Raw genomic sequence first — 27,695 nt, 5'->3', positions numbered from 1 at the left:
CAATCCAAAACCCCCTGCAACCCCCCACCCAATCCCCTTGTATTATTTGTAATCCAAAACCAACCCAATACATTTATAAAATAACTAAAATAATATAAAGGTCAATTGTGCAGAAGGTCAATTAGGACCACTATAATTAGGCCAATTGCGCAAAAGGTCAATTGTAAAAGGTCCATTTGGGTAATACTGCCATCATGGGCCAAAGCCAGCCTCTAATGCCCTGATGTCAGCGCAATGTTTGCATAGTCACTCTATCAAAGGCATATTCTCACATGTCCAGGTGCTGCCAAAATATGTCACGTCAACCCTCAAATGTCCCACTAAAGATGTTTCTGCTATAGACAGCCATGTGCATGATGGACTTTATCATTCATATTTTCATTTATTGAGTGCATTCTGCTCACTAAAGCCCTGCTTTCTAATAGAATTCCTCCAACAACAAGTATTACACTGTTCCGAGTTTACTGATGGCATAAGCAGATCCTGCACAGCTAAACTGTCAGTGATGCATCAGGAGTGCATTACTAGACAACATTGAGTTAAACAAAACAAACAATAACAATATACTTCAAGTCATTACTAAAGCACAGCAATAAAGCATACACCATTACAAAGTGACAGCACACATTTATCACATTTAACACAAAACATGCACAATCATCAAAAAGTGGAGCTAAAGACATCTACCAGTCTGCATTCGACTGCCAACACAGGCAACCAATTGCAACTAATGTACACACAAACTATCAATTTGTTCAGTAGATCACAAAGCCCGAAATATATAAAAGGAGAAAATAATGGCACATGAAATACGTGTATTGATGCACATTTGCCACTCAGCACCTTCCAAATCAACTTTTTCCTTGCTTTTGTTACGGGGTGAACTGCAACCGCATGAGGTGGGGTGCAATATTAGTCATTTGCCCCGAGCACCTGAATGATCTTTGGGTGTATTTTTGTGTGGTCTGATATAGAAGAGTGATAACACTATATTGGACTGATCATTAGTAAGGATGAAATGTAGCAGTATAATAGATACTCACTGACTCCTCTGAGCCTGCGGCTGAGTTCTAACTCCATAACTGAATTTTTCTACTGAAAAGATTGAACTGACCTGTAACTGTGCTGCTGCAGCAAGCATCTTTTGTCTGGCCTGAAGTGCTGTTGAAGACGACATGGATATTGACATACTCTGCCTTAACCACCTGATATCATCCCACATACAAGACAGCTGAAAAACATACAGTACCGTATTAGAAGGTAGTTGGCTTTGTTCAAGGACAACATTCAACATGTAGCTGTAGTCATTTAAAGTACATATGCACATTACATAAGTAAAAATGAGAACCACATAAAATAGGGCAAGACTTTTCCAAGTTATAACACATTCTGGATTCTACATGGACATGGACTGGAACTTTCGTGAAAAGCATCCATCAGTCAAAAAACACATTGAACAACCAAAATACTAGAAACAGTAACAACAACATACAAAGAATTGTGACAGTAAACCGGAATGTGGTTCTCTCCTATATATCTGAGTTGTATGCAAGCATTAATTTACATTTAAGAAATAACATTGTCTTGGCTGATACTTGTTTAGTTTTACAAGTATTTTTGTCAGTTGTGCGATGTAAAATGTCATTGTTCTTCAATAATACACTCAGTATTTTGTTCTTTTTTCCGTTCTTCTCTTTTCAGACTGCAACTATATGGTTTATGAATTCCAACCCCTCCGTACAGGGATTACACTGATGCTAATATAACTTTACAGCCCCCGACTATGGCTTTACCAGCTAGTATCTGCACACTCGCAAGACTTTAGACTTTAACATTTGCAGGCAGTAATAACCCTTGGCAGATGGGGAGTGGGGCGTATAATGGAAGATATATGTATCCCTTGGGAGATGGGCAATGGGTCTTCTGGATTATAGAAAATCAACTGAACAGTTTTGTATTATATATTTGAGTTATAGTACAAAAAAGTGTGGGTAAAATTTGAAATGTTTTGGTAATATGGAATGTCGGAAATAATCCATCCATAATGCCCACTTTTAGACACACACCGCGAGAATAAGATACCGGCACAGTGCAGTTTGGCAGTCAAAGGTTTATTCATTCAGAATGTGTATAAATGGTGTTACAACAACAGCAAATGCTTCATCTATACCTCTGCCTTCTGTCACAAAGTGTACATATTTATAAAAAAATGTCATATTTATACACAGTGAACGGCAGGATTACATGACACATGGTACCAGGAAAAGGAGCACAGTGAACATAATACGCACAAGACCAATTCTTAGCACACAGTTGTCAGTCACCTTGTCAGCCACCTGGTATGTCGCCTCACAGTTTGGAATGTGCATCGGCAAGCTAGACCAAATTAATTAGCCCACCAAGCGTAGAAAAAACTGTTTGTTCATTTAAGTAATCACACATATGCTTTAGCAAGATTCACAAATGGCCCTTTGAACATCATTTCTTTCATCATATTTCGGAACTAAGGAACCCTCAACTATGCACATAAGTGAGTGGCGGAACAGGAGAGTCAGTCATATCTATGGCCATAATGTCCTAAATGGCATTTTCCTGCATCATGAAAGCATTTGTGGAGGCAACAGAGGTGTCTGATGGTTTGAGGCATGCAGTTATTGTCTGACACATTGCATGAAGACAGTTGTTACATAAGCCTACTAGAAATACTATCTCTAATACTACCATGAGAATGCATAGCAACTTCCAACCAAACGACGTGAGCATAGGCTACAGGGAACCATGTAAATCCAATGTGCCAGTATGAACATGAGCTTGGTTAGCAATGCTCTGAACAAAAGCATTGTTCTCTATGATACTGCTGGATCTGAGGCAGGGTGGCATTGAGGACACTGATTTCTGTAACAAACAAGGACGCTGCTACTTAATATTCCAGTAATACCCACCAACCTAACACACAATCAATCCTAACCGTACTGCATATACAAACCACTTGGAACAATTCCTATTTTCCATGTGTGTCTTTGACAGAAGCATGAAGATGCATCTACGCTCTCTGGGGTTAAAAAGCCGTACACTCATGGTTTGGCATAGCATGTGTATGGAGCAAAACAAAACAGCAAAAGGAAATTCCAAAAAGACAGGTTTCACTGAACTTAATTGCTCCTTGGAGTTTCTGTTTGTGCTACTGCGCCCCTAAGCAGTCCATTTAAGTTGGCAGCCTTGGCCGCCTGGCAGTTGTACCTCGTGGAAAGGGATTCCTTGTAGTTTCCTTGGTCATAGATTGGACCTTAGACCCTCTACTGTTCCAGCAATGTCTGTGGGGCCAGCAGCAATAACGCAAGTGTAAAATGTCTCTGCAGAAACAGTGCTTTCAGCATCAGACATTCGTGAATGAACAGATTTTTAGTTAGCTCTTTACAGTAGTTGATTAACAGTGCATATGGCACATTTTAGTATCATTGGATCTGAAACGCCCATACATTTTCTGGGCAGCCCGTGACTACTTTGTAAAGAGACAAAACAACACCTAAGTGCACTAATGCCATTGTGGTATTAACAACACACACACCATTTGTGCTCTAGAGAGTGTGTGGCAGTCCAACTTGGGGTAAATACTCCTTTTCACATATTTTAGCAGTACTTAATGCAGTGTTGTCGTTTAAAGGGAATGCTTATATTTGATAAACATACATAATATCTAGATAATATCACTAACACATTTTTTTTTCCTTGACAGGGAGGCAATTCAATCAAATATATTTGTAATGCTTCAAATTGAAATTAAGATGGCTAGATATGTCATTTTGGGCTCACTCACTCTCCCCAATTTTATAGGACACACATACTAAACTTTTTATACATAAAGCAACCATTGCTGGTCTTTGCTTAGTGTTACCCCATGCTGTAGTGAGCAACTTGTACATTCCTTCTGCACCTGCACCTACATAAGATGGGCCAGGAGCATAGGACAACATTAAATGCAAATACAAAGGGGGTCATTTCCATTTTCCCTCATCTTGCTTGTCTAGCCATCAGCCATCTGCATATTTCCCATTCTGTTTCCATTGCTCTAAATCTTGGGCAGTAGCCTCACACTGATTGGGTTTTACTATCTCTATAGTGTTGTCAAATGTCACAGTGTCTTATTTTCATGCATGGAACACATACATACGTGATACAGACTTCTGAGCAGTTGCTTTGGCAGTCTGACCATCAAAAGCAATGCCTTTTCCTGTATCATCTACAATTGTTTCATGTGCACTTCATTTAATGATGGACAATTTCTTGTAATGTCAGGCATTTGGTAATTTCAAGATCAAAAAACCAGGTTGTATTTTTGTGCCATGTGAAGTCAGGAACCCTCTTTTAACCCAGAGGTGAACAAAACTGTGTGCTACACCAAAAGCATACTGACAAATCTGTCTAAATGTTTACCAGATGTCCTGTACTGAGTTCATATGCTCTGGTAGGGGCAATCATTTTGGCTGCCTGGGCTGAATGCTGAGGAATGCTACAGGTTTCAACCATTGTTTTTAAGGTTGTAATGGCATATGCTGATGTAGAGTTGCCATCTGGTAATTTAAGACAAGACCATTTTACATACAAAGTAACATCTGGCTGTTCAACAGGGACGTCCACCAGATCCACCTGTCACTTTGTCTCTTCATCAGTGGTTAACACACAATCATGAATTGCAACAGAACCATTAGAAGGGAGGGTAGCACGGTGGCTGTAATCAGCTTATTACAATGCTGAATCGTAATGTGAGGTGCCAATAATGTCAATTCATACCTAGTGAGCCCAGCAATGTTTAAATGTTGGGTCTTGGTTGTATTCATCAATATGACTATTGCACGAGGAACTGAAAGAGTGACAGGATGTCCTAACAATATGGCATCTGCTTGTTTCCAGGATAATGCTGCAGGACCAACATCTCACAAACGGTTTGGTAATGCCTTTGCTACTGTATCCAAAGTGGCCTATTTTTACCCCCTTGTGGTTACTTTAGTACAGACAACACAGAACCTTGGCATTCTTGCACAAACAGGGTAAAGGGTTTCATATAGTCTACAGTTCCCAAAGTCGGTGAGTTACAAAGAGTTGGTTTAAATGTGTTAAAGCTTTCCTGGTGAGTAACAATCCATGGCAAAGGAAAAGGAGGTTGGTTCTAGCAATGGTTTATTAGGAGAGGAAAATTAGGGCATACATGTGTTTCCCCTACCTCTTTCGGGTAAAGTCTGCTGCATTAATGCTATGGTCTTTAACTCACTCATTTTCTTTTCCATTTCCCCCTTGTCTTTGTCATTGTGATTTGCATAATACCTAGCCATGGTCAATATTTGAGCAGCACTTTGGGTTGGACAGGTGGACTCATTTTCAGGCTACCCTCGGCCAGCTCCTCTCCTTCCCTCATCTCTGACTGTCTGTCTGCTATCCAGGAGTGGTATGACACCAATGACCTCTGCCCTAATGCCTGTAAGACTGAGATTCTACTCATCGGCACACCCACTCCCTCCTTCCCTGAAACTCCCTCAGGGTCAGTAGCTTCTCCAAGCAAAGAGTTAGTAGTAGATCTCTCTCTTCGGCAGGAGCCACGCTCTGGAACAGCCTTCCTGCCTCCCTGAAACTTGAGGAGAACCATCTCCGGTTCTGGAAGCACCTCAAATCCTTCCTCTTTGCTTCTCCTTTCTCCCCCCTCTCCTCTGCTGAATTTCCAGCTGGAACTGCACTGGTTACCTGGCACCCTTTCTGATCTCGGGCCCAGGCCCCGCCAATTGCACACCTGTACTGCCTTCCTGACAACGCCCGCACCGGGGACTGTTTTTCTGTATCCCTAAAGTCCCCCTACCAGCACTTATGTCTGCTCTTACCTTGCATTTGCCACCATCTGGCTGTTTTTATTTATCGTATTTATTCTACTATCCCATGTGGTGCACTTTCCCCTCTCCCTTCCCCCATTTACTTTCCCTTTCCATGCACTTGCACGATCTGAATGACACCTGGCCTAGTAAGATCGATGTCTGTATTCCCTCTGTTCCCTCTCCCTTGCCTCGTCGCACCTTGAAACACTTGTTTATAGGCACGTTATAAATGCCATATCATATCATATCATAGCACATGTATCAATGTCATTTTTTAAGTGAGTTGCAAAACAAGTATTAACCCGACAATTTTTGTTCTCCGGGGCCTTTCGCTCATAAACGGGGAAGATACATATTAAACAAAATAAGAGCGATTAGCTACTCCTCACTCAGATCTCCAGATCTAGTGTCCCCTCTACTTTTAGTGCAACAAAATCAGTAGTTATGCACAACTCCTTTCTTGTCTTTTCTAAGACATAGAAATGTATTCATTTCATATCATTGTACATAATGCATGTCATTTATAGTGTCAATCATGAATAATACATTCATATCGTAAGAAAGTATAAAAGCATTTTTCCAATAAATCCTAAAATACAACAAACCAAAATGATTCTGATGTGGTCCTATATTGTGGGGTTAGTATTCACTGTGCTTTAAATGGGGAAAAACTAGTTGGAATTGATGTGACACCATTCTTCCCAATCTAGACAGAGTTGTTTGTCTTTTGACAGTGGTTGTTCAACAAATATATTTCATCCAGTGGCTACACAAAAATACATATCTTAGCCGCTTTTCTATTTAAACAAGGATGTTGATGTTCACGCTGCATCGACACAAGGTGTTTCAGCCCTTCCGATAATGGTTTGCACAACCAACCGACCATCTAATTAAATGTTGTACTGGGCCTTCATTAGGACAAATAGTTACTTGATTGCGGGATCTTAGTCGATAGCCTAACCCTTTTTGTGTGGTCTGGTAGTTGCTCAGATCCTGTGGAAATGATTCTGGTGGGTGGTTGTTAATTCCATGGGACCATGTTAGTCTTCCTGGAGCGGGTTCGTCCTCATTAAATGAGATAAGCTTCTTTCTGTGGGGGCCGAGTGAAAAACAGCCTAAGCATTTGCAGACTTTCTTAAAACACTGAGGGGGGGTTAGCTATTCACTCTTCTTTTGTTCAATCACTTTTCAAGTGAGGTAAACACCGTTCTACAAAATGGGAACAGAACTCATTTTGCCCCTCCGTCGTAGACATATCCATCTCAGTAAACAAGGTAAAAGCTTCTTCCTTTCATGCAAAATATGTTTGAACTGACTCCCCTTCTTCCTGCCTGCAAGCAATCAGTTTATGCCAATTAATTTGCTTGCAGGGAACCACGTACTTGATACACATTATCAGCAGTGCTGGAAGAGCTGTTATTACTTTAAACAATTCCCCAGTATTCCCCCTTTTGCACACTGCCAGGGTCAGCTCAGCCCACTTTATGACAGGATTTTAACTGTGTTGCATTTCTGCATTGGCACCATATGTCTGCCTGGGAGTATACTTGAGAACAGTTGATCTATATCACCCATCGTTAGTAGACCTGGTTTTAAGATGCACTCTGGGGATACCGCTGCTCAGATTTTACCTGATATCTGGGTAATCTTTAGTGAAATACAATGGGCCTCATTACGAGTCCAGTGGTAGCCTTGCCAGTAAAATTGGACTCATGCATTTTTTTGGCACCTTGCTCCACGGAAACACTGGGGGATTACGAATGGGTATGAGGGAAGCACCGGCACCATTAATAATGGTGCTGGTTCTTTCATGGAAAGTCTGTTAGAGGGTGCCGTGCTACCCGTCAGGTCTGACCTGGCGGGAAGGACGGCACCCGCCCGAAGACTTGTAGTGTGCCAGTCCGGTGCACCGTTGTTACCTGACTGGCACACTTGTAATAATGCCCAGTAACTCCATTTTGTTCCAGGGGACGTGGACCTCATGTGTGGGGTTATTAGTGTCAAACCCAGGCCCTTCTTTCATAGGATATCTTTCAGTTACCATGGACTTTGTTGGGGCAATAATGAACGAAATTGAAATTTCAAAAAATCTCTTGGAGTCTATGCTCTATGCCAGGAGACTGCATCAAGCTTACACTCATGTAGCCTATGCTCTATGCCCTTATAATCTCTCAGGAGGGGGAACACTTTGTCCTCTTTGTTTACCTTTTTATGTAAAAAAATGTGTCTAGTTAGTTCTAGCACTATTGTGAATAAAAGTGTATCTCATTGCTAGGCTATGTATACTTTGGCTTGTTCTAATTGGTTGTAATCCTGTGGGCACTAGGTGGCAAGGAAAGAGCCTTATAACCAGGTACCCGATAGGGGTGTGAGGGAGGTATTTTAACCATTAAACCTTCTAACACTGGGAGGTATTTTAACCATTAAACCTTCTAACACTGGGTTTGTCTCATTCTCTAAGGTCACTCCTGATTTGGATGTCGGGGCTGAGGGGCAAGCCTTGGAACATACACACCCTTAATTCTCATTATAACTTCATGGTCTCCCTCTTCCCAATCGTTTTTCATCTCTTTATGATCATATACGCATGTGTAGTCTTTTTTCGGATTGCAATTTACTTCTAGTAATCTGTGCTTCTCTCATAGATTTTTGTTTAGCATAACCATCCCATTTTCTATATGTTTCTCATTGCAAGGGTCTAATTGCCTTATTGCCTTTAGCGGCTTAATGCTTTTCTTAGGTATCCTATTTTCTCCAGGTCAAAAGATCAATGCACAGGAAACTGTAGCTCAGAGTTGGTGGCAGTGTATTTATGCCATTCATGCAAGAACACCACCACCCCTAAGCCGTTTTTAATCATCAATTCCCACCCGCTGTACCTTCCGGGGAGTCTGAACCTGCTGCTCCAGAGCACTGGAACGAGCCTTACAACATTTCAGCCCACAACAGATCATTTTAGTGCATGAAATACCCATGGTTTCAACTCATGTACATAGAGTGTATTTCTCTATGGCTCATTTAACACAATGCTCCCATAGAAAATACAACTTTACACGCTCATTTCATGATTCATCCATAATACATCATAGCGTGTTTATAATCACATCATATACATACTGCACCCAGAACGGTCTAACCCAATTCCATTGTCTGTGCCACCTACCCTCTGTCCAACAAGTGGGCACCTAGGTCATGAGCAGCAGTGTGTTGAGGAAATAAACTGGCGGGTGAAATCAATGGATGTAGGAAACCTCTGTCCACCATGTACAGTGCGCCCCACATCCTTCCCCGTCCACTACTTGTACCCTGACAGTCACACACTGTCCAAATGGATTCTATCTGAGATGCGGTCCCATCTAGGGGTGCAATTTTGTGGGAAATAATCCATTCATAATGCTCGCTTGTGGACACACACCAAGAGAATAAGATACCTGCACAGCGCTGTTTGGCAGTCAAAGGTTCATTCATTCAGAGTGTGTTTAAATGGAGAGTACAATAGCAAATACTTTGTCATACCTCTGCCTTCTGTCACAAAGTCTTCATATTTATACACATTGACCAGCAGGATTACATGACACATGGTTACCATAAAAAGGAGCTCAGTGAACATAATACGCACACGGTTGTCAGTCAGCATTCTGGTTTGTCGCTTCACAGTTTGGAATGCGCATCGGCATGCTAGGCCAACAGAATTAGCACACCAGGCGTATTCCTGTTTTCCCTGCACGCTGAAAGAACTGCTTATTCATTTAATCAATTGCGCTTATGCTTGAGCTAGATTTACAGGCAAATGTACCACTGATTTCTTAAAGTAACACCCATTGTACTTATTTTTTGAAAATTGAGTTTTAATAGATGTTCCTGCTAGCACAACCCTTGGGTGGTTTGAGATGTACAAGAATGTCCAGGTATATGACATCAGAGTGGCCAATAACTATACAACTGTGGCCTCGTTATACTAAATGTGTCTCCTGTTCAAATAAAATATTAAAACATTGTGAACATTTGCCTGGATAGGCTATGCAATGATATTACAGGGTATGTTTCAGACTCTTTTTGTAATACCAAATTCATACCTGGTAACTTTTCAGTTATGTATTTTCCTGATGGGATTTGGTCTTTTGCACGCAGCATGGCCCTTGCAAATACAGACATTCTATCACTGATGCGGACACATTGTGTTCTCATAAATTAATCATAACCGTTGGAATTGGTTAAGCTTTATCATTGAAGTTAACTTTGGACTCGAGACACAGCAGGTTTGGAACCCACATCAGGGAATTCCCATCCCACTTAGGGTGACTTAGGTAACCAACACTGAAGATTGATCAGTGTAAGATTGGAATAAAAAACGGCATGGGGCCTCATTATGAGTTTGCCGGTCCAGAAACAACGATACCAGTAAGCTTGCTGGTACCGTTGTTTCAGGACCGGAAAACTACGAGATCTACGAGATCTACGAGCGGGTGACTTTCAGCCCGCCAGGACTGATCTGGCAGGTGGTTCGGCACCCGCTTGCAGACCTTGATGGATGCCCCGGCACCATTCATGAATGGTGCCTGGTCTTCCATCCTCCCCATTGCCATTGAGTCCAATTGCACCTGGAAATGGGAATGGGGACTAATATTTTCCAGCGCCCGGGAATGGCCAATTACCGGGTCTGCCGGGGTGTAATGCCCTGGTAATTGCTCATTCCTGGGTGCTGGAATTTATGACTCCGGTGGCAACGGCTACCGCCAGAGTCATAATGAGGCCCATTGTAATTGTTCTGGGCAACCTTACAAATCATTATTTTTAAAACTTCTGCACCATTATAGAACAGGACAAATGGAATGCAGCCGTGATCTTACCAAAAATAGGCAGCCCTGCCTGAACTGTTAGGTCATGTCATTTCTGCTGGAGACCACATGCAAAATGGTTTGCATTTTGTACAAGTTGCTGAAATGGAATGGATCCACAGTTAGGTATAGGTACATAGATAAAGCGCTCGTTAGGGACTTATTCCTGCATGACATGATTGCATAGAGTGCATGTATGTTTCCACATGTATGAATATAGATTTCATTTATGGGTATATTTTGCTTTCCAGTACTTGTCGTAAGTACATTAGAAATTCCTGTGGATCTTCTTGTGTGTTTATAGTTAATCTCACCATTCCAACACAGTAGTCCAATTCCTGATTTATTCCTAAAACAATGTAAGTGTTCTCAGGATTGTTTGTTGCATTTCTGTGAAGGAGTAGCATTTGTAAACACAGAACCCGTCCGAGACATTTAAATAAATGTTTTCAACAATTAGTGGTAATTGTAATAGAGCATTGATTGCAACATTTGCATAGATATTTAATCCAGCTGTACTGGAAAAGTTGAATGGAGCAGATCATTGTGTGTCTGAGTCATTTGATGCAAGTCCACGTGGTTTGTTCGAAGAGGTAGTTCTCTTTGTTTGTGCAGTTGGGTATGTATTTTCCTTTTCAGTACATTTTTCTGTGGTTTTGGTAGTTGATGGAGTAGGAGCTGATTTTAATTTCTTTGGTTGTACTGTTGGGAGACCATGTATACGTTCTGATTGTATTTGTTTTCTTTTACAAAGTTTGTGTTTTTGAGGAACAGGGTACATTTTGAGATGGGGTGCATTGAGTGCACATAGTCTACTGTACTCTACGATGCAAGGAATGTCAGCGTTGACTTTACTTGCATCAAAATTGACTAGAAATAGTCCTTCAAGTGTACATAGATTGACAGTGCTACGTAACTCCTTCTTTATGCCTTCTTTAAAGACTGTGCTGTTAATATCAATCAATGCTTGATCTAAGGTTAGACCTTGAGATTTATGAATAGTGACTGTGTATGCTAGAGACAGAGAAAACTGTTCTCTGTGTACATACATGTCTTTGACAAGAATTAATCATTTTGTTGAGCATCCTATCCCTTCAACTTTGGGTGCATGTTGACAGACTGAATGCTGTTGTCACATGGGTATGTCTGGAAGCCAACAACTGAACCAAGTGCCTCATTAACTAAACATTGCTCCAAGTCAAGGTTACACTTTAGCATTACTCTACAGTTTAAAGACAATGTTAACATTTTCTCCAAACCAGCTGTGTTAGAGAGAGAGTTTTTTAAGGTATTTAGTCATGCTATGGCTTGTTGACACATAGGTTTTTTTGTCATACCTTGTTCGTCCACTTTGTCTGTGGAGTAAATTTGCAGTAGTGGTTGCATTTTTTTTTAGCATTGGTTCATTGAATTGTGAACAGCTTTCTAGAGTTGGCATTAAGGACATACAGCTGACATTTTTGTGTGCTAATTGTTCCATGACATCAGTAGCACATGTGTTATTCCCGTATAGCTCATGGATGCGTCTGATATTTAGCATAGACTGAGCCTCCTTAGATAGTACACCAATCCGAATGTTTAGGTGCGTAGGTGAGGTCTGCAGACTGACATACGTTTTCAATTAGTTCTCTGTATTGGAAATGTTGCCAGAGATTTACATTCCCTCTGCTTCCAAGAGTTTTATGGCATAGTTTGTGTCCTAAGGTTTTAAAAATAGGTTCAACTTTCACTAGTGTTAATGGAAGATTGCCAAAAAAAAATATTGTGTTTTCCACCAAAGAGTTATCTGTAGTCTGTTTTGAGGACCTCTTGCAATCTGAGGTGAATCAAAGCTAACATTAGGTTGGAGACCATGCTCACCTCATCTATTAGGAGCATTTTCATTTGTTTCAAAACTCTGCGTAGCTCCATAGCAGATTCTGTTGAAAGTTTGTAGTAGTCTAATTTGTGTTGGTGTTCTACTGGAAGGAGTAGCAATCGGTGTAATGTGACAACACCTATTATGTATGCAGCTAAACCAGTGGTGGTGGTTACAACAGCTGAAAGCTTGTTGTTTGTTAATTGTTGGAGCAATTTACTGATTTTTTTTTATTAAGAATGTTTTGCCTGAACCAGCTTGACATCTTACATACAGCAATAGAGGTTTATAGTGTTGACAGTTACAAGTTTTAGGTTTGTGCTGCATACCATGTGCAATTTCTTTAGTTACTTCTAGAAAACTGGTACACTGCCCACTCTTTAGTTGTGATTTCTGTCGAGCAAAGTCTTCTGCAGATTTCTCATACTGACACATGGTGTTCGTGACTTCAGTCATGGCTAATTCTGCCTCATTTTTCTATGGGTGGCTGTCCAAGTGGTTCTTGGCTTCCTGTCAGAGAAGATTGGCTGCTCTCAGGAATGTCTATCTTTAGTTGTGCTTGAAGTTCTTCTTCTTGTAAGCTTTCATTGGCCAACATGTTTTGTACTGCATAAAGTTTATATCTGCTATGGTGCTTTCACTTGCATTGAAAACATCTTCATAGGATGCATGGGTGTCTAATAAATCTTCTTCTTTAAGCCAGGGTTTGAAAAGTTGCAGTACTTCAATGTAGTACAGTTATTTGTGTTGAGGAGTTTTTAATGACAGCTTCATATGATTAATCAGGCTGCATTTGGTTAGTTTCCGCAGACTGCCCTCACAACTTACGACTTTGTAATTACCTTTTTTCTCATCTGGTTTAATGTTATTTTTGTATGAGAAGTTTTGGGCTATGTGGTACAGGCACATGGTTTCTAAAGCAGTCCTCCTGTTTGGGTAGTATGTGTCCAATAAGTTGTTTTTCAAAATGTCCTGGGTGTTGGAATCGTTTTTGGCTATTGTTTCTATGTCTTGGTATGATTTGAGAGCTCTTTTTTCTGAATGCAGCAGGACCAAGGCTTAGCCAGACTATGTTTTCAGATTTCCCATATAAGGAAGTGCCAGTTAAATGGTCTGTGGCTTCGTAGAAGCCACATTCTCTATGGGAGAGCATTTTTATGCCAAAGCTGTACAATTTCGGTGACAGTGTTTTGTCTGATGATATGTCATTCCAGAGATCTTTCAGCTCTGTTTTCTCTGTTTGGTTAAATAGTCTGTGACATATCATACAACTGCAGTGGAATTGTCTGCAAGGTACTGCACATCTATATTTGCATTCCATAGGAGGGAAATGATTGCATTGTAATCACTGATGTACTTTGATGCTTTGGTTATTTTTATGCAGTATGTGTTCTTAGGAGATTTGCCTTTCACACTTTGTCTAACCGAAGACATGAAGCTGTGTACTTGTCCTGTTGCTGAAACTAGTCTATGGAAACCAAAGCGGCATTTGGTGTAGTATTTACCTTTGTTTTATATTTGCACCGACAATACTTGCCACACTTGTGTCTTTGAAACTGCTAAATGCTTGAATGTATGTCAGTTATTGGGTTTTGGGCAAGAAACAGCGTATTCCTGGTAAGAAATGAGATGGGAACTACATTTCCCAGCAGTATGTGGGACAGTGTCTAGTTTAATGGAATTTGCATCTCGAGCCAGCTGCAGGTAATTATGGCCTTACTAAATCGCCGGCCACCCATGTACTGGCGTGGATAATTAAAGATTGTGCAGCACGGGCGGTCACAGCATTCGTGTGCGAGCAGACGGAGCACACAAATAGAATGCTGGCATGCTGATTGAAAGGCCCAGGCCGGGGTGGTGATCATTGTTGACCCAGGCAGTAACACGTCATTTCACTGATAAATTGACTGAAAGGCCAGGCCGATGCGGGAAGCAGTGTGGGCCCAGGAGGTACTACGGCGTGATCCCATGGAGTCAGGGTGATCTCACGAGTCACCCGAACATATAGATAAGGGCCTAAACATTTCTCATGGTGTTGGGGCAGTGCTCACGGAGATATGTTTGTTGATATGTGAGTATGGCAAATATCTGATCCTCTGATTTACAAACTATGAAAAGAGCACAGAGACACGTGTTCAGTGCGTTTAGGTTTGCTGTGTGTCCTACATTAATGGACAACATTATGAACACTCTCAGTTACAGAGTATGATGCAATACACGTGGCAAATGCTGGTATCCTGAGAATCTATGCATGCTATTAGTCTTTTTGAATAGGGACATTAAGGACATGTATCCCAGAAGATTGCATGTCAGATCGAAGTGACTTTTTCCCAGTTAATATGTCAAAGAGTGATTGTCAATTTAACTGTGGTTTGTTGTTTTTGTTGCTATTGCTTGCCCAATGGGCTTTGTCTTGTTTCTTCATGCCAGGGAAATTCCCTTGTTGTGCCATACAACTTGCTGCTAACCTCATGTCTGGCATTTGGGTCCATGTACGCTTTATGTTTGTGTTCTGCCAAGTCATGTTCTATGTTAAGTGAAATCAATGTTCCTTCATGTGTATGCAAGTGAAGGATGCAGGTAATACGATGTCTATGTTAGGTAGTTAGGCAGGAGTTCTGATTGAGTAGCAAGTATCAAGTGTGGAGACAGGATTAGGAGTATAGGCTTTTCAGTAAGAACTGAATGTGCTATAAGTATAGAAATGTATGTTTTGTCTTCCCCACCTTTCCTTTGTCTGTCCACACCCTTTCCGTAACTCCGTCTTCACCCCATTGGCTGTCACGTGGTTACCTGTGTTATTAATATTCAGGAGCTGTGCCAGCCACGGTGGGAGGGTCGATCTATTCCGCTTCTGTGGTTCGGAGAGGGGTCGATACCCTTTCATCCCTTTAAGACTTTAGACAATGTAGGTCGCTATGTGTACTTTCTGAAGTGATTTTGCAGGTGATATATTTGTGAATGAACTGCAAAACAATTGCATCACTGGCCTGACCAAATTTAGGAGCATTTTTAATCCACAAAAGCATGTGGATGTGTGGTGCTCCTCTGGCTTGATATTTTTTTCTCCAAAAGCAGTGTTCCACTTCTCTGAGGGGACAAAGTGTTTTATTACAAATGAAGTGCAGCATGGCAATAAAGCGATGATTAACGTACCTTGATAAATTTAAAGGATCAGGAGAGCAGAGTTCTACCGGTATTTTCATGTATATACCTGTTTTGTTTTTGTTTGCTATGCGTAGGAAAGTGTGCAAGTCTTCACATGAATACTCTGCACACTTAAGATGAGAAACCATGTGGGCGGGCCAAGGTTGCGTAGCATACATCGTACATCTGCTTGCCGTCAGAACACGTACTCTTTCATGCCAAGCATGTTTGCCAAGAGATTTGTAATACTTGGCTGTAATACTTCATCTTTCTCTTACACCTTTTGAAGTAGCTGCGTAGCAGACATGTTTTAAAAATTGGAACCTGTTTTTAATGTGTGTGCAACTCCATAACATAGAGTTGCTAGTTCACTTTCAAAGAGGAGGTGGAATACGTATTCCACGTTTTGTCTGAATCTGGGGTCTTCAGAATACATTTGTAAAGAGCTGTATTCTGATTCTGTTATTTGTGTGCATATTTCATTGTATATTCCACCTTTTCCATAAGGAAAAAGTAGAGGAAAGGATTGTGCTTCTACACTTTTTTACCATATACTGATTGGCGATCCTTTGGCATGCCGCATTTCATATGTTTCCAGTGCATCATCTATGGTGTTTTTGAGTGCATAGTGTGAATTGTATAGTGGTCTAAAGTATTGGAGGCTGCAGTAGGATCTAGAAGTTAACATTGGCCAGTTTGTTTCTCTCAAGTTTTCTTCAATGTTTATTTTTTTGTAGTATTCATTGTTGTCCTTAAAATATTTCAGGGCTTTTCTAACTTTATTTAAGTCCACCTGTTGCTGCCATTTTTGTTTTCTTTTGTAGGTACACCATTCACCAGGATAATCAAAGGTTGTTCTATTGGCCGTTGCACTCCTGGAGTGTCTACGTTGTCTTTGAAATCTAACGGCAAATAAACTACTTTGTCACAAATGCCTCTCAGTAATTCAGTAGGAGGCAATTTTTCAGTTTTTGGTTGTAGTCATATTATTGCTTGAAATGGGAGTACTGTTTGGATTGTAATGGTCTCATACAAATTAAGCTGCTGGAGTGGTTTTGGCAGTGGGAATATTTCCAAATTATTACCGATAGCCCATGAAGGCATTTGGTTATTGTCAAGTTTTACATTGCATTATGTGCACAGTATGGAGGGGCTAGTAATTTCGTATTTCTTTTCTGCTATAAGGTAGAGAGCTAATTGGAACATCTGCAAGGTTGTTGCTACTGTTTTCTGAAGTTACTGGATTTTGTAAGTGCTCTTCAGTTTCAAAATATTTGCTTTGGATGTGGTCTATTTGTTCAAGCATTTGTTTTGCTGTACCGTGTAGGAGAATGTCATTTAAATGCTTCAGTGCTAAAGCAGGACTTTTTGCATAGTACAGTTTTTGAACGAGGTCCAGAAATGCAGGCTAATGAATGTCCTCGTAGTCCTGTGTATTTGCGCACTGGACAGGAGTCCATAGTTTGTAGTATTTTCATTTTTCCTTTGTCGTTGGCTTTCACATAGTGATTGAGGAACTGCCGCAAAGACTTGATATAGTTTTGGCGTATGTTACACCTTGATGTGCATGGCCATTTGTAGATGGGGTGTATTGGTTCGGTGGAGTCGAGAGTTGATTCTAAGTTTATGGCAATTTGGTTTGTTTGCTCTTGTTTGCATGATTCATCATTGAAATATGACTCTGTGTTAATGGTGTGACTCCACTCAACTGTACAGATGTTGCCAAAGGTATGTATGCTGATATTGTGCTTGTTGCAAAGTACTGGTTGTAGTTTACTAATTCATTTTGTTGGTGGTTTCATTCTGTTTAAAATTAATATGAAGAATTCCTTTTCAGGAGCATTGCATTGTCTACAAGAGCTTGCGGGATACGTTTTCTGTGGTAAGTTTTAAGGGTTGAGCATGATTTTTCCCCTGTATTTAAAAGGTTTTGACAGACTCTGTGGTGGAAAGTTTTTTTGTAAAATAAATGTTTTGGAATGCCTACTTGTGGCTATGTTACCATTTGTACATGTTCTGTTAGCAGTAGTGGTTGTTGTAATCGTTTTAGTACATGTATTTTATTTTTACATTTTGAAAGAGGAGTTAAAGTTTGTTTCGTGTTAGGTGCTTCTGTTTTTGTTAGTGACTGTATTAGCTGTTTTTGTTATGGCTATTGTGTATGCTTTTAGGTTGATCTGCTGTATGTCTGCGTTGTTTTCTACAGAGTTGCTTTTTGGTAGGAATTTTGTAGTATCTGTTGGAGAAAACAGGAAAGTGTGGATGTGCAGGTTGTGCAATGTATATGTGTGCACTGTGCATGAGTGTTTGAATATGAGGGTAGGCATGCACATAAATGTGTGTGATTGTGTAATGGGTTATAACTTTAGGTTGGGAAGTTTGTATTGGTATCTTTGTGTTACTATAATGGCGGTCAGATAACAATAGGAAGTGGTGACCTGTTGAGGTGCTGTCATGATACCTGCCCCCGGAGCACCAGGACCGGCCCAGCACCCCCGGAAGCAGGCATCATGCCCTCGGGAGGAGTCTCAGCAGCCCCAAGTAGGGGCCCTGTGGACTCAGTCCTGGCGCCTTTGGCGCCAGGCTCATATTGGACAACAGTCCTGGCGCCTTTGGCGCCAGGCTCATAAAAGATGACTTTGTGTTTAAAGGTGCTTGGTGTAAACTTACCTGATGCAGACAGCCGGGCCATCTTGAGGCCAGTACTACTTTTCCTGTGGGACTCTTTTACCACCGGGTGTGGTCGGGGAAGGATACATACCTGATTGGAGGAAGGACACATTCCAGGAACTTCTTCCAAGGCTATTTAAACCACACCCGATCAGCCACACGTGCTTCGCGTTGTTCTGCATCTAGCAGCTGGACGCTCACCGTGTCTGCTCCTGCATCTTGACTTCTTCCACGCCTGCCAGCATCCTGATCACCTGCAGAGGAATAGAACAAGAGAACAGAAGAAGGAAAAGACCTTACCTGTTAAATCTGCAACCTGGAGACATTTCGCCAACGATCCTGAAAAGGAAGACATTTATTTTAAAAACTCATCGCATTGACTGCTGCAGCGCTGCATTTACTCACCTTTACAGGGCGCCTCCATCAGCAGAGACCATCCGGATCCACAGTCGCTCCCCAGCACCTAGGGAGAAAAAGACAAGAACAAAGGTGAGAGAAAGAAGGGAGAAGGGAAGCTAAGACTCCATGTTAAGACTTATCTGTTGGGTCATTCCCTTTTCATTTCGGGTCCGCGCCGCATCCAGGCAGTTCCAGACCCCGGCCCCTAAGGGGAAAAAGACATCAGCGTTAATGGGCAAATGAAAAGACATTATCAAAACGCTCATTAAAGACTTACCTGATTTCCACAAGGATTTCACCTTTCATCTCGGGTCGGTGCCTGTTCCCCGGCATTCCATACCCCGGCCCCTATGGAGAAAAAGACATTAGCGTTAGAACATTAACGCATGGACACAAGGGGAACCATTAATCAAAAAACTTACATGGAAGCCAAGCAAGTTTGCTTCTCACCAATCCGAAAATCCAGTGAAGCAACTGGATATCTACGCGCCCCTGCATCAGAGGCAGGATGGAGAGCTCACCCTTCCAGACCCTAAGGTGAGCTGTTGCGCTGAATCACAGAGGGGTGTCAAGGAGAGTGAGAGGGGAAAGAGGGAGACCGATTACTTACCCCGCACACCCTTAATCCCCTATTTTCGCCTACAGAAGGGTACTTCAGCGAGCCAGGCAAGCAAGAGTTGGGGGGCCTGGTCCAGTCCATCTTCCGAGTCCTGCGCACCACCCTGGAAGAGGCCACCGCAGCGCAAACCAGGCCGGCGCCTCCGTGGGAGTCAGGTGAGCGTTACAGGTGCAATGAGTGAGAATGAAGCAAATACTTTTGGGTTGATGGAATTGTGTATGCTACAATACAAGAACACTGCACTGTCTGAGTAAGGCAGAACACTATGATAGTATTGCACTTACTTTGCTGGATGTTGAGAGTAGGTTTCTTCTAGATTGTATTTTCCACTTGAGACAGCACTGGCTTTCAGGAGAGAGGTGTTCACTGCAACTGTGAAAGGAGGAAGTAAGAACATATGTTTGTGAATGGCATAGTGATTGCATTTGGAGAATACATTATTGAAATTGAAGGAGGATGTCTTGGCAGGAAGAGTTAGTGTGTGTGTGAAATTGGATAGATTTGTATATGAATGGGGACTTGAGAGCATCAGCATTTTTGGTAAGGGGGTCAATGGTTTGTTTACAAGTATACCGTATGAGGTGCACTTTAGCAAGTGTGTGTGGTGCTACAGGACTATTTAGTTTGGAAATTGATTAGTGCAAGTTGTGTTAGGGTGATAAAAAGTTTCGGAAGGATGTGCAGATTGGAAAGGAGAATGTTTTTGTGTGTGCAATTCAATTAACTTTTCTGCAGATATATCTATCCTTGTTGTATGAGTGGAACAATCATTTCAGTACTTTGATTTATTTATCCACATTAATAAATGGTACTGTTCTCAATGCACACATACTTGTTTTGCTTTTTAAGTAATGGTGCATTCTGTGGACTGTGCAATTTAAGTGGCTGGCCCCCTGTTGACAAGTATGCTATGTATATACTTGGGATGCTTTGGTAAGATACATTCAGACCTACACTCTGAGTGTTTACCAGTAATCTGGAGTGTTGAACAGAGATGATAGAGTTATAAGTAGAGGTTTTGGATGTGATTGGTGGATGGTTGTGTAACTGCTTACCAGTAACCAATGAGATAGTGCTGTAAAGTGTAAATGGAAAGGGAAGAAACGCTGCCACTGTCTTACGAGATCTGTGGACAATGCGCTAGAGATGCTTTGCAGAGGTTGATGTACGCCAGTAAGGAGGAAAAGAAGAGAAAAGGAACCTGGAAAAAAATAGAAAATAAAAAAGTGTCTCTTCAGTAGCACCAAAAAAAAAGAATAGGAAATACCCTACCCTGGTTGAAATGTGTTCCCCCGCCCCTGTGCAAAAGCATGATATGTCCGCAGACATCGCAGTAGTTCACAGATCGCATGTGCCACATCAGGGGCTTTTGAGGATGGCAGACATGGAAATGGGACTGTGGAGGCCAGGGGATTGGTCAATATGTTTTCCTGGGTGTGGTGTGTAAGGAGAAACTCTGGCAGAAGGTCTGTTTGCAGAGCGGAGTGAAGATGCCTCTGGTTATGGCTGTGTCGTTCAGGAGGCAGGGTGTATGGATTTTGGGGGACTCCACATCTTGGATTCCATCATGTGGATGTCCACTGGTATGGCGTGTGTGGAATGAAGTGGCTGAATTTGGTTCCTCTATGTGCCACTTTGATGACGCACCATCATCCAGAAATTATTATTATTCATTGTTGAGGGACCAGTTTAGGACATGTTACCGGAATTTCTCTGCAGTTTGCAATGAAGGAGGCCCTTGGGCAAGCCAAAGACATTGCCTCACATTGCCCAGAGACAGATGTGCTGCGTTCTTCTTCATTTGGTCCACAAATAGAGAAAGCCAGATGCAATGTCAACAAGGCTGTTTGCGACTTTTTGAGAGATGTCGGCATGTCCTCCTTCCACATTAAAAATATTATGTTTCGTAGCACAAACATTTTTCACAGAGATTAGTCCATCTTTCTGATGCTGGCAATCAGCTTTTTCTGCAGAATATCCAAAATGCATTGCTTTCCTTTTTGCAAGTATAGGAGGCATTTTTCCAGTAGGTGTTGGCCAATTCAACCCTTCCAAAAACAAACAAACACCACAAAAAGGCTCTTTCAGAGCAACCACTTTGTCCCGGAAAAGAGTGCAATGTTTTTGAGGGTACCACCATCTACATTTTCTAGAGGTCCCCGGACTACTACTGGGCTGTCCACAGACTTCGCAGGCTGCATGGCGGCCTGCCTCATTCATTGGAAATTCTATTTTTAAACTGTGAAAGGTGGCTCTGAAAAGAGCGTTTTTTTTATTTTTCGGTTTTTGTTCTATTTTTTTTGTTTTTTTTACACACGAGACACAATGAAAGGAAGGGAAGGGAGGGTAGGGGCACCAACCACAGGGTTAAGATTGGGCAGGTGGAGAGAGGAAGATGTTGGGTGGGCTTTACTTAGGTAGGGGGCAGTGTTTCTCATGCTCCTGGACCGAATCCTCAAAAGCACTTTGAAGTTGCTCCCCCCTGCAGAGTACTGCATCACAGTACATGCACAATACAGTGACCTTCGAAAGGTAAGGGTCTGCTGCGGTGCGTATGGCCTGGTGATGGCAGGAGCAGATCTGGAGGATACTGCAGAGGAACTCAACCTACTGCCTTGTTCGAAGGGGACGACCCTCCGAACTGCCACCTTGTGGTTTGACCTCAGGTGTTGCTGCTTGGAGGTGGTGCCATAGCTGAACAAGCTTGGTTTGCCGCAACTGACTACCGCCTTGCACTCAGTGCATTTATGTCACGCTCACCTGGTCTCCACGGGGGCGTAGCACGTAGCCGCACAAATGATGCCTCCACTGGCGTTGCACAGCTTGAGTGATGATGCCTGCCCACATCTTCTCCCTCAATATCCCCCCAGGAGGCATTTGCCTTGGAGTTCTTAATGGTAGGTTCTCCATCCTGCAATCTCTAGCAGGGGCTTTCCCAGGACCAAGTTACTTCACTGATCCTGCGGGGCTGTTTCAGAGTTTTTGAATAGAAGGATTAAGCAGGTAAGTCTATATGCCAATGGATGCTTGGTATAGGTGCTTAATGTCCTTATTGCCCAAGTTTTAAACTGTGTTTCTCTTTTCTTTCAGGCGCGGTCTTGAGCAGTTTTTGGATGAAGATTCGACTCTTCCTAAAGTGCTGAGCAGATTTCCTGCAGGTGAGTATTAACGGGGGTGAATGGCACTGAATGTCAGTATAGCGGATTCTTTTCCATGCGTGACTAACCTGCTGTTTCTTTTCCTTTTCTGCAGGCGCAGTGCGGCTCCAGGACGGCGATGGGAAGAACCGCTTCAATGAAATTCCTGAAGAATGCGGGTGAGTATTGGGTGTCCGTGCAGATACCTTCTTCTCTGCAGGTGCGGCGGCCCGGAGAGCAGCTGAAGGTGCTGCCGATTGGATGGAATACTGCAGCTAAGGTCTTTGTTGCTGTACTAACCCCTGTTTTCTTCTTTTCCTTCTCTCAGGTGCTGCTGGATCGGGATCTCAGGACAGGCGTGGCTGTAGAAGTTTGAGTACTGAGCAGACACGGTGAGCGTTATGCTGCAAGAGTGCAGAATAATATGAAGCGTGTTCTGCCTGTAGGGTGTGGCGTAAATAGCCTTGTTAGTAGTTCCAGGTAAAATAGTCCCTCAGCCACACCCTGCAATCTCAGGTAAAGTAGTCCCTTAGCCACACCCAGTGTATACAGACAGGCTCAGCCCTATTAGGCTGTGAATGTAGTCCCATGCAATTAGCACATGTTATGAGCCTGGCGCCAACGGCGCCAGGACTGAGTCCAGGAAATCCTAGGATACACTTTTGGGCCTTGATAAGCCCCTAAGGGTGCCAGTGACTGGGGTAGGCCCATAAGATCCAGAGGTTTAGGAGTTTGTACCATGACAATTTCACCTTGTTTGCACAAGCTTTGGCCATGTTTTCAACTGTGGTAAATAGCCTCCACACCCAAGACTCATGCTGGCTGCAGGCAATGGGGACTTCCACTACCTCATCCTCGATCTCGTCTTGATCTCTTTCTACATCACCATGCCTGTTCCCCTCCCCAGGCCCTTGGAAAGGTGGTGGTGGTGGTGAGGGTGCGGGTGCTGCTGAAATAGAGGCAGTAGCAGCAGCCATGGTTGCCATTAGCTCCAAAGGTAGTACATCACAGCAGAATTGAGCAGAAAGCAATTCTAGCAAGGAGCAATCTGGAACACTGTTCTGGCATAGTAGCATAGCACAGCAGAGCAGATTTTGGCAGAAATCAATTTCAGCAGGAAGGAGCAATCTGGACTACTGCTATGTTCGGCAGTTATGTAAGCTAAGCAATCATAACTTGCGCCACCACTGTGCACTGCTAAGGCTGACACCCATGACTTCAAAGATGGCATCACAAATGTCATTGATGACATCACTGATGAACTCATATATGCATTTACTTTTCATGAAAAGTCTATACAAGGGATTCTTATTATATTGTTGGCACAAAACTGTCAGAGGTTATTGGGAGAAATATCATGACCTACGTAGTTCATTAAGCAATGCATTGCTATACACCCCATTGTATTATGGAATTGTTTCCAGTATAGGAACCTACTCAACAGAAACATCGGCATTGCCTGCAGCATGCACCATAGAGGTTCAATATTCATAATATTGCAATGTGGGATAGTGAAATGATGAATGCTTCTGTATCAGAGTTTTGCATACTGTGAAACATGTAATAAGTAACTAATAATGAATCACTTACGACATACTTGTTCTACTACACACAAAACATAAAGAGACCACAATGCATACAAATATGGGGCATATATAGGGAAAGTGAAGTACGCAAAAAAGCAGCAGTATCATGAGAAACTGTTCATAATCTAATGATTATCTTCATGTACAGAAATTATTGCTGTGTTTCAGGCCTGCTTCTTCCCTTATGTATATGCATTTTATGATACGACTGAACCCCAAGGAAAGTACTGAAAGAACATATGAGAAGGGTAATGTCTACAAATGCAGTAGCTTTGGAATTTCCAGTTGCTGACTGTCAGTGAAAAAAAACACTTGCCCTAGATATGTCAGTGAACAAAAAGGAAGGGGACAGACAGGTGATGTCATCAGTGATGTCATCAATGTCATTTGTGATGTCATCTTTGATGTCATGGATGTTAGTCTTAGCAGTGCAGGGTGGTTTTACGAGTTATGGTTTGAGAAGGATTTGACCCAGGAGACGACTTCAGGCGAGAAGTGAGCTTCATTTTTGAGTTGCGTGCCTAGAATGTCATGGTTGACCAGGTCGAAGGCAGCAGATAGGTCTAATAGTAGGAGGAGTGCTGTTTTGCCTTTGTCCATGATGTCATTAAATTGGATTTTAAGATCTAGTAAGGTCCCATGTCCCGGGCGGAAGCCCGATTGCCTTTTGCCTAAGATGCGATTTTCTTTGAGGTAGTGCTGTATTTGTGAGTAGGCAACTTTGTCGAGGATCTTGAACAGGAAGGGAACGGTTGTGATGGGTCTATAGTTGTTGGCGATTTCTGGATCTAGAGTGGGTTTCTTGAGAAGGGGGCGCACCCATGCTTCTTTTAGGCTGGTAGGGACTGAGTTTGTGTTGAAGGATGCATTGATGAAGGATTTGAGGAATGGTGCTAGTGTTTCAGTGCAGTCTTTGACTAGTTTGGCAGGGCAGGCCTCGCCTTTACAATTGGAGGGTTTGATTCTGTTGACGATATCGATTACCTCTTTTTCTGAGACTTCTCTAAATTTAAAAGGTGGCTTGTCTTTTTGTTCTCAGTCACTGTTTCCTTATGGGATGCAGCTAAGATTTGCTGAGGGAGATTTTTATGATGGTCTATGATTTTAGCTTGGAGGAGTTCAAATTTGTTTTAGGAGGGTGGATTGTATGGTGTTACACCAGGCTTGGTCCTTGACAATCTCTTGGGACTTAGTGGCCGGTGTGGAGAGTTCCTTGAAGATGGCGAAGAGCTCTTTGGATTCTGAGGCGGCGTTGGAGATTCTTTCATTATATGATTTAGCTGCTATGATGCTTTTTTGTATTGGGTGGCCAGTGATTTGTAGGAGGATAGAAGGAGGATAGTGAGGAAGCGCTGGGCGCTTTTTGTCATAAGTTTAGGGCTTTACGTTTTTTAGTTCATAGTTCTTTCAGTTCTGCTGAGAACCAAGTATTGGAGTGTTTGGAGTTTTTGGATCGTCTCTTTCTGTTGTAGTGGGACGATGATGTCTATGGCAGTGTCTATGGCAGTGCTAATGGTGGTTTTGTAGATATCTGCCAGTGCAGCTGGGTCAGATGTGGCAGGAAAGTTGTTCGTGAGGGGGACTAGGTAGGGTGAGATGCTTTCTTTGGTGAGGTTCTTGGAGCTCCTGGCCATGGCTGGGGGTGCAGGCTTGAGTTTTTTTTCCGAGTTATATCGGTAAGGGGATGAAGAAGTGAATGAGAAAGTGGTCGGACCATGGGGTAGGCGAAGTGGAGCTGATGTCGATGCCGCAGTTGTGGTCAGCTACCTATTCAAGAGTGCGCCCTTTACTGTGGGTAGGATGGAGTTCTTTTTGTACAAAGCCCATCTCTTTGAGAGATTGTGCTAGCTTGGTGGATGGTTTATCTTTTTGGTCGTGGAGCCCCAAGTTAAGATCTCCTAGGAGAATGGTCTTGGTAGTAGTTTTAAGGTTTTCACCTAGTAGGTGTGTGTGGTTGTCCTTGAAATCCAGTATCGGGCCTGGTGGGCGGTATACTAGATTAAGAGTGATCTTGGTGAATAGAGAGTCAACGTTATCCCCTAGTTTGGAGGAAGTTTGTCTTAGTTCAAGGTGGTCTTTGGCTATGAGTGCCACTCCTCCACCTGTGGATAGTGTTCTGTCCTGTCTGAGGATGGAGTATCCCGGTGGGATAGCTAGTGAGATGGCTGGGCCGGCGGCATTGTGTAGCCAGGTTTCGGTGATGGCGATAATGTCGAGGTCAAGGTTGGTGAGAAGGTCATGGATTTGATTAACGCACACTGTAGGTCTGGGCGAGGTGTAGGAATGGTATTGGGCCCTTTAGCTACCTTCTTGGAAGTGGTCAATTTCTTGTGTTCCGAGATTATTTTATTTTCAATTTTGCTTAGAGGGGTTTGTGGTGAGTGTCTAGAGCGGAGGCCTAATATTTGATTTCTGGAGTTTGTGGTTCTGGGGCACGTTGAGAGTTGATTGGGTTTGTGTTCTGTGGGTTTGGTGAAAAATGATGGGAGGAAAGGTGTAGGGGGGATGAGTGCGGATGGTGGGGGTGTGATGTTGGCCATGATGGATGAGCACAGGATAGCAGTCATCCATAGGTACAGTCAGTTTAAGGCACAGTGTGGCAATCAGGTAACAGGAGTTTGGGCGCAATGCAGCAGTTAACTAACAGTTTAAGGCACAGTCAATCACGTAACAGGATTTTGGGCGCAGTGCAGCAGTTAACTAACAGTTTAAGGCACAGTCAATCAGGTAACAGGAGTTTGGGCGCAATGTAGCAGTTAACTAACAGTTTAAGGCACAGTCAATCAGGTAACAGGATTTGGGCGCAGTGCAGCAGTTAACTAACAGTTTAAGGCACAGTCAATCAGGTAACAGGAGTTTGGGCACAATGCAGCAGTTAACTAACATGCCTGGGCAGCGGCAAGGAGTGGTGCCTGCGCTGAGACAATCGGTTGTAGAGGTGCGAGGGTCATGCTAAAGTGCTTTGTAAATTTGAATGCGCATATATATGCAATGTAGTGCACCGTAGAAGGGCCATAATGGTACTCACAGTACTCACATATACATAGGGGAAGTAGCAGATTTGAAACAGAGCAATCATTTCTCTGCATAAAGATAATCAGTTAGGTTATGAACACTTTCTGGTACTACTGCTGCTTTTTTGCTTACTTCACTTTCCCTGTATATACTCATATTTGTAAGTGTTGTAGTCTGTTTGTGTTTTGTCTGTAATAATGCAATTATGTAGTAAGTGGGTTTTATTAGCTACTTATTACATGTTTCACAGTACACAAAACTATAATAAGAAAGCAGTTATCATTTCACTATTCAACATTACAAGATTATGAATATTGCACCTCCATCATGTATGCTGCACACAATGCCTATTTTCTAGATGAGTAGCTTAGTATACTGGACAGAACTTCATTATAGAATGCTATTTATATCAATGCATTGCTTAATGCACTAAGTTGCTCATGATATTTATTCCAATGAGCCTTGACACTTTTTTGTGAACATTATAATAAGAATCCCTTGTACAAACCTTTCATGAAAGATAAATGCACATGTGATGTCATCAGTGATGTCATCAATGACATTT

General features: G+C 42.4%; 1 protein-coding gene across 1 annotated transcript in view; it reads right to left on the bottom strand.

The window, feature by feature from the left end:
* Positions 1 to 27,695, bottom strand: part of ANKFN1 (ankyrin repeat and fibronectin type III domain containing 1) — a 1,946,563-nt gene that overhangs the window by 740,694 nt on the left and 1,178,174 nt on the right. Inside the window, exon 11 of the mRNA XM_069654938.1 lies at positions 1,115 to 1,231. Coding sequence (XP_069511039.1) covers positions 1,115 to 1,231 — 117 coding nt within the window. The remainder of the gene's footprint in view (positions 1 to 1,114; positions 1,232 to 27,695) is intronic.

Source organism: Ambystoma mexicanum, chromosome 3q (assembly GCF_040938575.1).
Source record: "Ambystoma mexicanum isolate Mex_15411 chromosome 3q, UKY_AmexF1_1, whole genome shotgun sequence".
Classification (NCBI taxonomy): domain Eukaryota; kingdom Metazoa; phylum Chordata; class Amphibia; order Caudata; family Ambystomatidae; genus Ambystoma; species Ambystoma mexicanum.
This window is presented reverse-complemented; position numbering and strand designations above follow the sequence as displayed.